Here is a 15020-nt window from a genome sequence, read left to right as displayed (position 1 = left end):
TTGTCGCTTGTTAAAGCCGAGAGAAATGGGCGACGAGGATCAAACTAGGGAGAGTCAAGACCACGGAAAGATGGATGATGAGCTTACCAATCCGAAATCTAGGGTTTCCTTGTTTTCAATGTGTGACAAAGATTGAATTTGATATACGCACTTGTAGATGTTTATTTTCAACGTTATATTCCTATCATACTATTAAGAGCAACTTTTGTAAAATTTTATTTTGATTAGTGGTACTATCAGTGACCAAAAATGATTATATTTCTAGTTGAAAGTCAAATCTCCCATGTAACAAAAACAATTCTTGCAGGCTAACATATGCAGTTGATGATTTGTACTTTTAATTAATGTTACATATTGATTAACAAATTCAATATATCTAGTTTTTTTTTTTTTTTTTTTTTTCGCCATTCAGTATATCTAGTATATGTTCTACTAAGGCTTTGAATGGTTGGTCAATACACTCCATACTAGATAATGCATACCAGTATTTGGGTATGCAAAACTCCATATTTCAGTGCGTTTCATTTTTAAAGTAGACAAAAAAAAGTAGATAAATATAATATTTTGGTATGCAGTTATTGTTCACCACATACCAACATGTACTTTATCGGTCCGGAATTGGTATGGAATTAGTCTGGAATATATCAAACAATTATGTGATTAGTAGGCAAAAAGTGGATTGATTCGATTTTAGTCCGGTCTGGAGCGTACTGACCAACCATTCAAGACCTAAGTAAGGGACTAAGGGTGATTCGTTCCGAGAGTATCTTTGCTAACTTTATCATGAATATCAAGTTCATATATAGTATTATCCTATTGTTAGCATATATTTGATCCAGTAAAGATAAAGAGAAAAAGGAGAGACAAAAGGTATTAAATTTGGTGAGACTACATAAGAAGTGGGTGTGTGATAGGCATGCGGCTCTCAAATTTAATAGTCCCCACCACATCATACACTTTTGCCCCATTTCTCGAATCTTAATAAAACAAGCTTTTGTTAACCATTGGAGAAGGTGGTCTTGAGAATCATAGCACGTATTGATTTCTAATTATGTTAATGAACTTTTTCTTCCAAAGTTTAGACCCTTTTCAATCTGACCTAAATCTTTTTGTGTAACTTCCAAACCAAATTAGCAATGGTATATTATATACAAACGCACACCAAGATTGCAAGATACAAAAGTGTCGTAGGATTGAAAGATGCAACTTTTAAATTATTGGTCTTGGGATTGGTTTTTTTTTGTGTGTGTGTGGATTTTACTATTTAGTAAGGATGTCCAATTAAGTACAAATAAACTATAATTCTTTTTCCCGTCTATATTTTACAGATTTAGCTGTTTCAAAATGTACATTCTCTACATTATTCAAAAACACTATGTACATCATTCTTAAAATAAAGAGTAGGTCCACGATAACTCAAATTGTAGTATATTGAGAAGCACCACTTGACTTAAGTAACTAAGCACCTGCAAAGCCAAGATACCTTAAAACCATAAGGCAGGAAACGCAACAAAAGTATCTAGTTGTGAGATTCGAGACGGATTCGTTCGTTTACAGACAAGATTCATTTATATATAATGTATAGTGGTTTTAAACTGCAGTGGTGTAGATAGGAAAAAAAAAAAGTGAAACAGTTTTGTTATATAACATGTAGAGTTTTGGAAAATTAAACTTGTCTACAGTAGATAATATTTGTTTTAAAAATAATACAATACTATTTGCATAGCCTATTTTGTTCCGCCATAACCATTTAAACCAAAAATATAATTAACACATAGGAATCGAATGTGTGAGTGTATGTGTTTTCTCCTTGTAATTCGTAAGGGAAGATAGAACCTAAATAATGATTATACTAGAACACAATGTAATTATTATTAGATGTTGCTAAAAAAAGAAGTGATAATTAAAACATAGTAGTAAAGTTAAAAATGAATGAGTATGGAAAATAGAGGATCAGAGACGAGAGGTGAGAAGGTGGGGATGGGCCAGTAAACACTCTTTTAGCCAACCTATAAAGGCAAAAGTTGTTTTCAGTTTCAGACCAAATTGAATTTGTCTTTGATAGAGGCATAATTGTGTGCATTGGCCTTGCAAATGCCATTGCGAGAAGCTCTTTTTTACACCCACATCTTTTCTCTATAATTTTCCCTAATTTCTTGGCTCATCTTACTTGAGTGTATTTTCTCTACCATGCTTATAGAAACAGGACCACATTCATGTCCTTTTCCAACTTTTTTTAATAATTTAAAAATGAAAATGAATTAAATAGATAAATTTATGAAAAATGATAAAGGATAATGAGACTTTTTGGAATTTGAGTGAAGTCCAGCCACGCCAAGCTCCATTGCTGATCACTCATAGACTTAAAAACATGATCAACCGTTTCTTACCTTTCTTCATTCTTTACTCATGTTTTTTTTTTGTGAAAAGTTCATTGTACGAGCATCTTCATTAGTGAGTATCTCAAACAAAAGACAAAAGTATCTGATGAATAAAAAATATTATTATTATTATTATGATTTTAGTTTTTGATTTTTAAAACAATTAATTAACTTACACCAATCAAATTAAAACACTTGACAAAATGGATTAAATGGCTTTTAAAAATGATCAACCATCTCTCTTTCTCTCTCTTTTTTTCTGGTTTTTTATTATTTTAATTGTCTGGATGAGAAATCCCCATTATAGATGATCGAAGATTTCATCAAAAAAAAAAAAAAGATGATCTAAGATTTCTATGACACAATAAGTTGAATACATCAACTTTTGACCGAAAAAAAAAGGAAGAAACTAGCATCACCTTAATGGCTTACATAAACAATAATTATATAGATAGTTCTAGCTTGAAAGACTTCATTCAAAAAAAAAAAAAAAAAGGCTTCATTCATTGGAATGCCATTATAAAAACAATAAAATAAAAAAAAGTTTTAAGAAACTTTTACCTGTGAATCACGCGGCTTACGGCTTTTGCAGAGAAGAAGACATATTTATAAAATACTCGATATTCACAATAAATAAAATATAAAAATGATTTCTTTGAACAAAAAAAATAAAATAAAAAGTGATTTCTTGATATAAATGCCATACCAAATGCAAAAACAAAAAAAAAACAAAACCCAAAAGTCATCTCTCTATTGACTTAGAGAAAAGCCACAATGTCTCGCCTACATTGCCTAACAATGGCGACTGCACTAATTCTGCTTCAAGCTCTGAGTTTAGTAAGCTCAACTATCCTATCCCGGGCCGATCGGATCACCCGTTTACCCGGTCAACCCCGGGTCGGGTTTCAGCAGTACTCAGGTTATGTCACTATTGACGATAAGAAACAGAGAGCTCTGTTTTACTACTTGGCTGAAGCAGAAACCAAACCCATCTCTAAACCTCTCGTCCTCTGGCTTAATGGAGGTAAAGTATTAGGATCTTTCATCTTCTTGACTACACTTTGAAACCTAAAGATTACAAAGAAAACAAAATCTCTGAGAATCTTTTTGAGTAAAACGCAGGACCTGGATGTTCATCATTAGGTGTTGGTGCATTCTCTGAGAATGGACCTTTTAGACCAAAAGGATCAGTCTTGGTTAGGAATCTACACAGCTGGAATCAAGGTTAGTCCTCCTTGGATCATTTGAATTTTATATCTTTTTGTACTAAATTGATTTCGATTTTTTTTTAATTCAAAATTGTGCAGAGGCTAATATGTTGTACCTGGAGACACCTGTTGGAGTTGGATTTTCTTATGCAACTGAGAGCTCCTCTTATGAGGGTGTGAATGATAAGATCACTGGTAAATTTATTTAACTGAAATTTCTCTATTGCATTCCCAATTATAACTCAAAACCCTATAAATTTTCTCTCATAAATTAGTCTACTGATTTAGGCTTTGTAGAAGAAACCCAAATTTTGTGTCTTTTGTCCCTTTTTTTCTACTTTTAGTAAAAAGTTACCAAAATTACTTGATTTTTGTATTCACCAGGTAACAGTAGTAAACCTATTTTCAGACATAAACTTAAAACTTGTCTAGATAATTGTGATGTTTCTAGTTTTACATGTTCCAAGTTTTTTTTTTCATTGTTTTTGGTCGAGTAACAAATGAGTTTAATTTTGTCATGATGATATTGGAGTGCATGCGATCTGTTTCTTATTTGATCGCTTTTTAAAAGAAAATAAATACTAAAAATTTCAGCTTTTGTTTGTTGTTCTTTCTGACTCTGACAAAAAAATCGACCTTTTTGCTGAATTCAGATCACATCTGAGGGATTATTCTCTTCTTCTTTGTTTCTTTTTGTTTGTCTTCACATATCAAACATTCTAATCTTTGTCTTTTGTGTCCATTTTCGTATAAAAAATTTCAGCAAAAGACAATCTTGTGTTCTTGCAAAAATGGTTCCTCAAGTTCCCTCAATATCTCAATAGAAGTCTTTTCATCACTGGTGAAAGCTACGCTGGTAAAGATTGCTCTGTTTCTCTTTAAAGAAACCGTAGTTTCGTTGCGAAAACGTATTAACTAAATGCCAAATATTTAGGCCATTATGTTCCTCAGTTAGCTCAGCTTATGATTCAGTACAACAAGAAGCACAATTTGTTTAATCTCAAAGGCATTGCTGTGAGTTTCTTCTTCATATTCTCCACAACATTTTTCATTTGTAATCCGGTTATGTTCTGCTTTAATTCAACTCTTGGTTTTGTAGATTGGCAATCCGGTTATGGAGTTTGCGACGGATTTCAATTCACGAGGGGAGTATTTCTGGTCTCACGGGTTGATATCGGATCCAACATACAAAATGTTCACATCTTATTGTAATTACTCGCGATATGTGAGTGAGTACTATAGAGGATCAGTGTCAAGTATGTGCACTAAAGTGATGAGTCAAGTTAGCATCGAAACAAGTAGATTCGTAGACAAATATGACGTTACTCTTGACGTCTGCATTCCCTCTGTGCTATCTCAATCCAAAGTTGTTAACCCTCAACCTCAAGTAAGTTCAGAAACCAATAAGAGTTTTAAAAGCTTTTGTTTTAGTTTTTCCTTGTGCTGATTTCTTTGAATGATTTAGCAAGTGGGAGAGACTGTGGATGTTTGTGTAGAAGATGAGACGGTGAACTATCTTAACCGGAGAGATGTGCAAAGAGCTCTCCATGCTCGGCTTGTCGGAACTCGCAAATGGGCTGTTTGCAGCAAGTAATAGCATTCCTTTCGAAAATATTTTAACTGAAATTGCCTATTCGGGTTTTCAGTTCGGTTTTAAGATATGTACAACGGACTAGTTACTAAATTTATTTTGTGATGACAACAGTGTGCTAGATTACGAAGTACTTGATGTGGAAGTACCAACGATTAATATTGTAGGAAGTCTGGTTAAAGCTGGAGTTCCGGTTCTTGTGTACAGGTAAATCAAGGTTTCTAATGAAGTTGTCAAGTTCTGTTACACTTGTCCTGATGTGTCTTTTGCAATGATAACAGCGGAGATCAAGATTCTGTGATTCCGTTGACTGGAAGTAGAACATTAGTGAAGCGACTGGCTGAGGAGTTGGGACTGAGAACAACCGTGCCTTATCGAGTTTGGTTCGCAGGACAACAGGTGAGCATCATGACTCTAAAATCTAAGCCTGCTCCATTCGTGGAGATTTAGGTTTTCTCGATGTTTTTGAATCTACTTTTGATTGGTTTCGAATATTTAGGAGACGTAGTAAATTAAGGTTTGGTGTTACAGGTTGGTGGGTGGACTCAGGTTTATGGGAACACATTGGCGTTTGCAACTGTGAGAGGAGCAGCCCACGAAGTACCATTCTCGCAGCCCGCGAGAGCGCTCGTGTTGTTTAAAGCATTCTTGGGTGGTCGTCCTCTCCCTGGAGAATTCTGATGATTTCACCATTTTCTAAGCTTGTAAGTAAACATTGGTGAAAGATATATGTCAAAAAGAAAAGGACACATTGGTGAACAATGTCCCAAAATGGCTATATCTGATTCAGGGCGAGAAAATAAAATACTTGGAAATTTGTTTTTGTAGAGACATGCATGTATCGTTCTTGAGTTTTCAAGATTTCAAAAGAAAGACGTACGTAAAAAAAAAAAAAAGGATCTAATTTTGTTTGTTTTTATTATTAGAATTATTAGAACACAAGAATCTAATTTGCCCAACACAACACATAAAGCAGATCAAACGTAAAATCATAGAGAGTAACAGTCTCATGACATAGTAGAATTAATAACGAGTTCGAAAGCAGCACTGTTCCACGAACCAGCAACAACATAGCGTCGTCAAACTGCATCATTCCCAAACAATTAACAGAGATTAAATTAGTTTAAAACAAATCTACTTCTAAATTCTTAATGGGTTTATCAAAATTGACTTAATTCACAATTTCACATAAGATGACATTATTAATAGTTTTTTTGTAAATTAAGAAACCAAAACCTCTTTGGCACATTCTTTACCAGGTATAAAACTTAAAATTAACAATTGGAAATTACCAGCTTCTGAGAAAAGGAAAGCAACCAACATATTCTCCTTCTCTATAGTATTCATCTGATCTATATGGACGCAGCGGTGGGGGATGAGGCTGACCGTAGCCACCGTAGTAGTCTTGATATCTTGTTCTCGTTGGTGGATACGGTGGCGGTGGAGCCTCTATCATCGGTTGGTACAATGGCGACGGACCTACAAAATTCATACAAATATATATATATATATAGACACATGCATGGGATTAATTTATAGTTTTTTTTTCATTTTGTTTTGTAAAATGTTAAATCAGTTCATCTAGTTGTTACATATATAGAAATAAATTTACCCAGAAGAAAAAGTTGTTTATTAAAAAGTTTTGAGAATTGCCTGGTGGTTGATAAGACTCATGAGAAGCATGGTAAGATGCCATTGTGAACCCTTTAGATTTGCAAACTCGTTTTGGCAATGGAATGTTCAAAGAAGTTTGATTTTTAAAAAGTGATCTTTAAAGGGTTATTTCACAAGATATCATATCATACAAGAAGACATCTCTCATTTTATTTTATGAAAACGATATGAAGTTGTGGTCTTAATTAAAACGAAGAGGTTAGTTTTTTCGACGGGAAGGCACTTGGCAAAAGTTTGTCGACGTGTTGGCTTCCAAACACCGTGACGAGCTAATTTGCAGTTTTTCCGGTTTAATGCAATTTGGGCCGGTGCCTTCCGGTTTGGCTTGATTTGTAAATTTCCAAGTCCTCTTGCTTTCTCGTATTCGTTTTGGTCATCTAGAATAATATAAAACGAATAATATAACACGGTAAGTGTTTCCGTTTAGTTTGGTCCCATCATAGTTTCTTGTTGTAGTAACTCTGTTCTCTCTTTATCGACAAAACTAAAATGTTTTGGTTTGATAGGTCTAACTCAGATTTTGCTCAATTTGGTTTAAGTACTTGATTTGATGGAATCTAAATCAAACTCATAAATCCTGATTTGATTTCGGTTTCAATATTTTGAGATGTACTTGGTTTATGCGAAACTAGTATTATGGCCCGCATCTAATTTCATATTTTTAGATCATTAGTTTTTATATTGTTAACCATTCATAAACTAGTACATGACCCGCAAAAATTGTTACCCATACTAATGATGGAAGACAAAAAATTTCTCTAAAAAAGTCACCTTTCTTAACAGCCATTTTTAAGTATGCAATTTAAAGTGCTCTATTAAGGCTACGCAATAGTACCCATGGGAGGACATTTGTTGTTTTTCCACTTTCCAACTATTCTTCCCAATTATGACACAAACTGTTTCAAAGCAGTAAAGTCATGTATCCCTATTTGTTATTTAAACATCAATAGAATTACAAAATAACTTACTATCCTTTGTGAACCGCAGGTATAGGCTGAGTGGAATCACACATATTGCAACTTGCCTTGAACCAAAAATTGAAATGGCACAATTGGGACATGTCACAAGTCTAATCATTTTCCCTACGAACCCCTATTTTTAACCAGGAACCCAGATTTAATGTATGATAAACATGCACTATTTTGAGACTCAGATTTGTAAGATAATGTAATTGACAAAAAGAATAACATATATTTTTGTACATCATTACGAGTATGAATATTATAGATTTAATGATCCAAAGACCCGGCACATTCAGTTTCACATTACAATTTAGTTCCTCAAAGAATGATGTTTTAAGCTTTCACACAACTTTTTTTTTTAAAAATAATTCTTACATTTTCTAATAGTTTTTTTTTTTTTGATAACCGAGTGTCCTGACTCCACCGAGGTGGTCCAGATTAGAGACCGAACTCTTACGGTACGGACGCACGCCCGAGGGTGGGTCATGGCCAGGTAACGGTCTTTGGTCTCGGGCGCCAGAGCAAGTCCGCATGTAAATTCCCTGGTGGCCACTAGTATGTAGCAAGGGGGAATCGAACCCGGGCGTATTGGGATTACCCCCTCGACCACGAAATCCGTCCTACCACTAGCCCACCTTGTAGTGGTTAAAAAACTGTTAGAGTAAACTTTTTATAGTGACAGACCCCACCGCAAAGCGGCCTCATATCCAGAAAAAACTCCACCTCCAGCCTTGACCTACGGGTTAGTATACACCGCTTGCCCCTACTCGTATGGAGGAATTTTTATTTGGAGAGGTTCAGTACCACCGTGGTGACAGAGAGACTCGAACTCGAGACCTCTGGCATTCATCTGTGAGAAGGAAATACCACTAGGATACCATCACTTCTCATGAAAAAAAACTGTTAGGGTAAACTTTTTATAGTGACTGACCCCACCCCGAAAGGCCCCATATCCAGGAAAATCCTATATGCGTCATAGAAACCCGTGGACCATCTACAACAGGATTTTATTTGGAGAGGTTTCAGTTCCACCCCGCCGACAGAGAGTCGAACTCGTGACCTCTGGCAATCGTGTGTGAAAAGTCACATTGAAACCACTAGGCCATCAAGGACTTCTCAAACATTTTCTAATAGTTTAATAATATTAACTCTATTTTTCTCTTGGTTATTGGTGAAAAATAAAAAATCATCATGATGTTAATACAAAACATCAATCTTTACTAAACAAACATAAAAATTCAAAAAATCATTTCTTAGACACATAAGAAGTATATGTTTTTTTGAACAATTTCCAACATATGGATAGTAAACATACCTTTATATTTTTGAACAATTTGTATAAAAACAAATTATATCAAAATATAAACCCCCATACTAAAAAAATTAAAAACTATTATCTTTGCTCATTGCATCTCTCTATTCCTTAGTTTTTTTTTTTTTGTCATCCGTAAATTTCATTAACCTTAGAAAAATCAGTTAAGTTATATTCCTTTAAAAAAGATCAAGGAAAATCACCATCAGAGACAAAAGGATATTACAATCAAGTAATATAACTCTCATTAATGAACACTTCTTTTAACCAAAAAGGATAGTCTTGAGGTATGTATGATTGACTATCATCCTCCACAGTCACACTTCGAGCAATAAGAAAAGCACCAAGATTTACCTTCTTTTGTTCATGCTCAAGTCTCCAATCCAAAATACCATTAAAAACCAAGGAGATTTGCTTAACCTAATTTTTGAAAGATGGCCAGGCTTTGGGACGATTCACCGCACACACAAGATCTTTACCATCAACCTTAGTAAGCTGTTTCTTTTGATTTTATAGTTTTTCCACTGTGATTTAGTTTTTCCGTTTATGGAGTTTTGCTTTTTTTTTTTTTTTTTGGACTTTGCTTCTCTTTTTCGGGTTTGAATCTGAAGACCTTCACTTTTTCTGCCGGCTCTTGTATTATAAATATATATTTTTTGTTTTTATTATTAATTAAAACAGATGACCAAAAAAAATAAAAATTATATTAGTCGATAGCTTGGAATATTTGATCATCTCTTTCCATTGTTTGATTTTTTTATCTCCTTTTAATTTTTACCCCTAGATTAAAAAATAAGAATAACAAGGTTTACAATAAAATTTAGTTTGAAATCCCTTTATCAAAAAAGACAATTTAGTTACAATTTTAAATTTTAAATAGGATTCTGATGCAACAAAAAGGAAAACCATGAAATGTGGAGTCACATGTAGCAATCATTATGATTAGTACTCGTCTTTATTATTTAAGAGGCGCGCGATTCCTCAGGGCTCATTTCATTGACCAACTTTAATACAACAACTCTTCCTCACATCCCATTCACATTATATTCTCTTTCAACTTGTAAAGCAAGAAAATTTCAGACTCATTTTAACATTTTACCTGTCTGAAACATTGCCATTGAAACTCGTGTTAATGCCACTCACAAGAGAAACCACTAAGTTACAACAATATGAGATTAAAGAAAGAAAAGTGGAAACCTAAACAAATTATCATCTGAATAAAGGGAAAATCCAAACAAAGACAAGGGTTTCAAGAAGATGCAGAATGAGGTCGATCAAAGTGAAGAAGCTGTGCTGCACATTTGGGACAGTCCTCGACAAGCTTAGGAACCATGAAGTACATGAAACAAGCTTTGCATCCAGCAACCACTAGCACATCTTCTTCTTCTTCCTCTTCCTCTTCCTCTTTATGATTCTCTCTTGATGATGGGGATGACTCTGCTGAAGACTCTTCGCTGTCGTAATATGAGCTATCTTCTTCTGAACACACGGTTCCATATGAGTCTCCACTGTCAGGATCTGCATTCATCACTTTCCTTGGATCCTCTTTCACTCTCATTCCATTTTTCCAGTTTATGTAGTAAATCTCTCCTGTCTAAAAACAAAAAAAAAAAAAAAACTCACCTCATGATTTCAATCATAAAGTGCTCTTTTTGATATTACTATAAAGTTTTATCCTTTTTCTAAGTTACTTTCTTGGCAAATTGCAATGCACCAAAGATGTGTTAAGACAAAAGCTTTGGTCCTAGATCTATTTATGAGCAAATGACTATGTACTTTTTGTATGTGTGTTTGTGGTAGTGGCCATTAATTTCTTAGACAAATCATTGCGCATGAAAAACAAATAGATTTGTTTGTTTGTTTAATTTCCTTATGAGAATAATCATATCTAGGAGATCAAAGATTGGCTGATAAAAAGCATCAAATAGCTATGAAAATTTTCTTTTGTTTTTATCTAAAAGCAAAAATCCCAGAACTTAGTTTCATGGTCAAGCTTTTTAACTTTTTTTTTACCATTTAAATCTCTGCAAAAGTTTTCCATATAAGGCAAACATCTTTCCCTAAACACAGCCTGAAACTAAAAAGCCCTATGAGTAAACATTTATACGGTCTGAAGCAATAAATGCATCAGAAAGAAACAAGAAAAACATTAAATTAAAATGAAAATTTTATCCCCCAATGTACATTTAATGCAATCCAAAACACGAAAACGACACGAGTTCGAAGTTTCTGTAGTGATTAGTTTAACCTAGAAACTAGAAAGCAAAAAATAAAAAATAGAAAGATGAATCTCATTTGTTTACCTTAAGATCAAGACACTGTTCCCAGTGACAAGGAAGAGATAAGTGAGAATTGAGCTCCAATGTTCTATCTGAGATCGGAGTATGTTCGTTGCTCGACGATCTCCCAAACCCATCTCCGACGACCCTTCTTCTCCGATCATTCAGAGAACAATTCTGCATCGATTTCTCCAGAGACTCTGTTATCGTCTCCATGTTGGGTGCTTTCATCTTTCTTTTTTTCTTCCCTCGAAGACGCAGAGAAGAAGAAGAAAGAGGAAACAAAAGAGAGATAATTTTGATGAGAAAAAACTAATGGAACGAAGAAAACAAAAAACAGAGTGGGGAGGGGTAATTTCGGGAATTTCACATTGGTTGGTTTGAAAGTTCACGCGCCTGTAGAAGAAGCGCGTGGGGATATTTGGGTAAAAGAGAAAGTGGACCCGTAACTGTCAGAGAGACCAAAGTGACCACAGAGGCTCTCTCGCACTTTTGTCTCACGTCCGTGTTACCGTGTTCTTGCAAAACGTATGACCATTAGGTGCACACGCGATGGTTAGGCGCGTGGTGTTATCGGTTTAAAATAAGAAGAGAATAAAAGTTCAAATCTTGGGAAGGGTTAAAGTGGGTAAACCTGAGATTTTTGTTTTAGAAAGAAGGAATAACTCTGTAAAATTAAATACTCCCTCTGTTTTTTAAAAGTTGTCGTTTTAACTGTATTTGGACAAATTAAGAAAAGGTATACAATGACTATATTAACCTCATAAAAATGACAAATAATTATTTACAAATAATTTGTGTTCAATAAAATGAGGGTAATTTGGGTAGTTATTGGCATAAATTACATTATTACCTTAAAACGACAACTAATTTAAAACAAGAAAAAAGCTCTAAAACGACAACTATTCGAAAACGGAGGGAGTAATAATTAACGTAGATATCGAAAAGAATGCCGGAACTTCCTTTATTCTGTTATTTCGATTTTGTTTAGCATTGAAATCTTACATAATTATTAAAACACAGCTCATTTACGTTATACTAATCGCATTCCCAAGATAGCGATGTATTAGTACAATGAGTTGATTTTTCATATTTTTTTGTTATCAGTAATTATTTTCAAAGTAAAATCTCTAATGTATTATCAAAAGTTTGGTACAATTTCGGTTTTGAATCAGATTCAAGTTTTTATCAAAAACATTCTCAATGTTTAAACAAACGTTTGTTGTTGTTTAATTTTTACATTAATTTCTGTTGTTGTTTAGTTTTTACATTAGTTTTTTTTTTTTTTTACATTAATTTAGTTATTCTCAATGTTTAATCAAACGTTTGTTGTTGTTTAATTTTTTAAAACAAAGTTCAGTTTTCTGCACATATAAAAAATTTCTAATAACATTTTATCCTTTGGAATCAGTTTTATGATTACATCTCAGTCTTTCCTTTCGCAAATAGCAATTGAATATTTGATTCATGAGCAACTTAATCCAAACCCAAATAGTTCATGATCATGATATCTCCATCGGTTTTATTGCGAATAAATGGTTACCATCAACATTTCAAGCAATTCACTGGGATAAAAAGTTTGAACCAATAAATTTTCTTCCCAATGATAACTAGTAGCGCTCCAATCCCTTAGGTTTTTCACGCCTTAAACACATTCAATCTTTAATCAGGCAAGACTAAGAATACTCGGTATATAAGATCATTTTCGTCTACAAACATTAATTGAGATCCACAAATCACTCAATCAAAATCAGATCACATACCTTCATACTTATATTTTTATACATCGAATACACATTAATATTATCATTTTCATTTCATGCACGTACGGTCACGGTTACACCCAATATACAAATTTTGAAATAGTCTAATGCATAACACATCAATCTTCTTGCAAAGACGGTCACTGGCACATATTCATATAATCCATTTATATTTTAAACATTCTTTTTGGAGTGAAATGCAACAAAGTATAACCTTAAGTCCTTAACCCAATGAATGTTATAAAAATATGTGAGTTCAAATCTAAAAATCGATGGCTAGCTTGAGGTTTGGTGCATTCATCAAAAGTCAATAGCAAACAGGATGATTATTCCCAGGATAGAATGACTATACGACAACAAGTACTAACCTCGAAAATGAAATGAATCTGGCCGTGAGATGACATTATTTTAAATAGCCAAAGCCTAATAATGTAATATAATGGGTGGAGCAAAATCATTGAAGAATCAAACATTTTTATTTTAGAGAAAGTCAACCAAATTATAAAGAAAGTAAAGGCAAAATGTCAACATTTTAGCACATTAGAGTACAGTATTTATACGTGCGCAATTATGAAATTTGTGAAAACTTTCATAAATGTCTCACTTCACGTCAAGAACATCACGTCAAAAATAAATAAATATAAGTCAAGACCATGATCACCATGTTCCTACTTTCATCCTTAGTTTATGAAACAACAATACACAAAAGGAGTGAAAAAGATGAGAAAAGAAAGCCAATAAATATAGTGTTCTCACCCAAACTATTGAAGACCATGTGATATTTAAGATATTTTGGTACAAACATGAATCATGCTATATCTGAACGTATTAGTGTGGTTAATTAAAATATTAGGTAGATGTATGTATAACTTCAACTTGCATAACGTTTATTATTGAACTGGTAAAAAACCCTTACCATACGTAGGACTGGACATAAATACTCGTTATCCGCCTTGTATCTGCTACTCGACTCGTATTCGTATTGAAAATTCAAGTATCCGTTATAGCCTAGTCGAGTAACAAGCCGACCAATTCTATTACTTACAAGTAAAGGTCAAGTATCAAGTATCATAAAAAAATTTTGATACTTGCCCTGTTACTCGCCTCGTTTTCATACTTTTCCCGTTACTTGCCCCGTTGCCTCGTTACTCGCTCCATTTTATATTACAAGACATATAAACTATAAAGCTAAGCGACCATTAAACTCAACTACTAAAACTATAAAGCCCATCGTTATAAACTAAAACTATAAAGACCAATATAAAGCCCATTAAACCCAATTACTTTGAAATCCAATAACAAAAAACCAACAAAAGAACAATAGAGAGAAGACTTTCGATTTCAGAAATTTTTTAGGGTTTGGATGTTTGAATGTGTTGTGACATTATGATGTTTTGAACTTTAATGTTTTGTGATTTTATGATGTTTAGAATTTTGAATGTTTTGTAATATGTTTGAGATTGTTTTTATATTTAAATCTTTTAGTCCAAGACTTCAAGTAACAAGTACCTTGTAAATAACAAGCCAAGTCAAGTTACCTTGCAAGTAATAAGCCGGGTCAAGTTACTTGCAAGTAACAAGATTTGGACGGGTACTTGTTATAACAAGTACTTGCTCAAACTAGTCGAATATCAAACCGAAATTTCATTTACTTGTACAGGCCAAGACGAGTCACAAATACTTGAAAAATAGCAAATACTTGTCTTGTGCCCATGCCTAACCATACATACACACAACAAACATGCAAAGAGAGATAACTACCTAACTTGATGAAAAAAAAAAAAAGATAACTACCTAAATAATTACATTTTTTTTGCACAAAATACAAAAAAGAAAGGAAGATAGCTAGA

At 33.6% G+C, this 15020-nt stretch overlaps 3 protein-coding genes across 3 annotated transcripts; 1 reads left to right on the top strand and 2 right to left on the bottom strand.

The window, feature by feature from the left end:
* The first annotated feature begins 3099 nt into the window (after window positions 1-3099).
* On the top strand, window positions 3100-6011 carry LOC9315525 (serine carboxypeptidase-like 46). Its single transcript, XM_021029423.1, has 10 exons — window positions 3100-3405; window positions 3504-3605; window positions 3689-3784; window positions 4353-4445; window positions 4524-4603; window positions 4689-4976; window positions 5055-5179; window positions 5295-5387; window positions 5462-5579; window positions 5712-6011. Exons 1-10 carry the CDS (start codon window positions 3156-3158, stop codon window positions 5859-5861), a joined length of 1395 nt encoding a protein of 464 aa, XP_020885082.1. The 5' UTR covers window positions 3100-3155; the 3' UTR covers window positions 5862-6011.
* Window positions 6012-6107: 96 nt separating this feature from the next.
* On the bottom strand, window positions 6108-7025 carry LOC9315524 (cysteine-rich and transmembrane domain-containing protein A). The gene is made up of 3 exons (XM_002879411.2): window positions 6834-7025; window positions 6473-6659; window positions 6108-6264 (listed from the first exon to the last, which is right to left on the bottom strand). Exons 1-3 carry the CDS (start codon window positions 6874-6876, stop codon window positions 6204-6206), a joined length of 291 nt encoding a protein of 96 aa, XP_002879457.2. The 5' UTR covers window positions 6877-7025; the 3' UTR covers window positions 6108-6203.
* Window positions 7026-10189: 3164 nt separating this feature from the next.
* Window positions 10190-11713, bottom strand: LOC9317353. Its single transcript, XM_002879410.2, has 2 exons — window positions 11432-11713; window positions 10190-10722 (listed from the first exon to the last, which is right to left on the bottom strand). The coding sequence occupies exons 1-2, from the start codon at window positions 11636-11638 to the stop codon at window positions 10378-10380; spliced, it is 552 nt and encodes a 183-aa protein (XP_002879456.1). The 5' UTR covers window positions 11639-11713; the 3' UTR covers window positions 10190-10377.
* Between the last annotated feature and the right edge of the window lie 3307 nt (window positions 11714-15020).

This window comes from Arabidopsis lyrata (genome assembly GCF_000004255.2).
Source record: "Arabidopsis lyrata subsp. lyrata unplaced genomic scaffold ARALYscaffold_4, whole genome shotgun sequence".
NCBI lineage: Eukaryota > Viridiplantae > Streptophyta > Magnoliopsida > Brassicales > Brassicaceae > Arabidopsis > Arabidopsis lyrata.
Note: the sequence above shows the minus strand (reverse complement) of the source record. Positions and strands in the feature narration are given on the sequence as shown.

What these genes read in the sequence shown, in the direction of transcription:
- LOC9315525 (XM_021029423.1), top strand. Translation starts at nt 3,156, where the DNA reads ATGTCTCGCCTACATTGCCTAACAATGGCGACTGCACTAATTCTGCTT. An exon ending in TCTACACAGCTGGAATCAAG is followed by an intron (nt 3,606 to 3,688) that starts GTTAGTCCTCCT and finishes AAAATTGTGCAG; the next exon opens with AGGCTAATATGTTGTACCTG. An exon ending in GTTCCGGTTCTTGTGTACAG is followed by an intron (nt 5,388 to 5,461) that starts GTAAATCAAGGT and finishes CAATGATAACAG; the next exon opens with CGGAGATCAAGATTCTGTGA.
- LOC9315524 (XM_002879411.2), bottom strand. Translation starts at nt 6,876, where the DNA reads ATGGCATCTTACCATGCTTCTCATGAGTCTTATCAACCACCAG. An exon ending in TGAGTCTTATCAACCACCAG is followed by an intron (nt 6,660 to 6,833) that starts GCAATTCTCAAA and finishes TGAATTTTGTAG; the next exon opens with GTCCGTCGCCATTGTACCAA. An exon ending in TTTCCTTTTCTCAGAAGCTG is followed by an intron (nt 6,265 to 6,472) that starts GTAATTTCCAAT and finishes GGAATGATGCAG; the next exon opens with TTTGACGACGCTATGTTGTT.
- LOC9317353 (XM_002879410.2), bottom strand. Translation starts at nt 11,638, where the DNA reads ATGAAAGCACCCAACATGGAGACGATAACAGAGTCTCTGGAGAAATCG. An exon ending in AACAGTGTCTTGATCTTAAG is followed by an intron (nt 10,723 to 11,431) that starts GTAAACAAATGA and finishes TTTTGTTTTTAG; the next exon opens with ACAGGAGAGATTTACTACAT.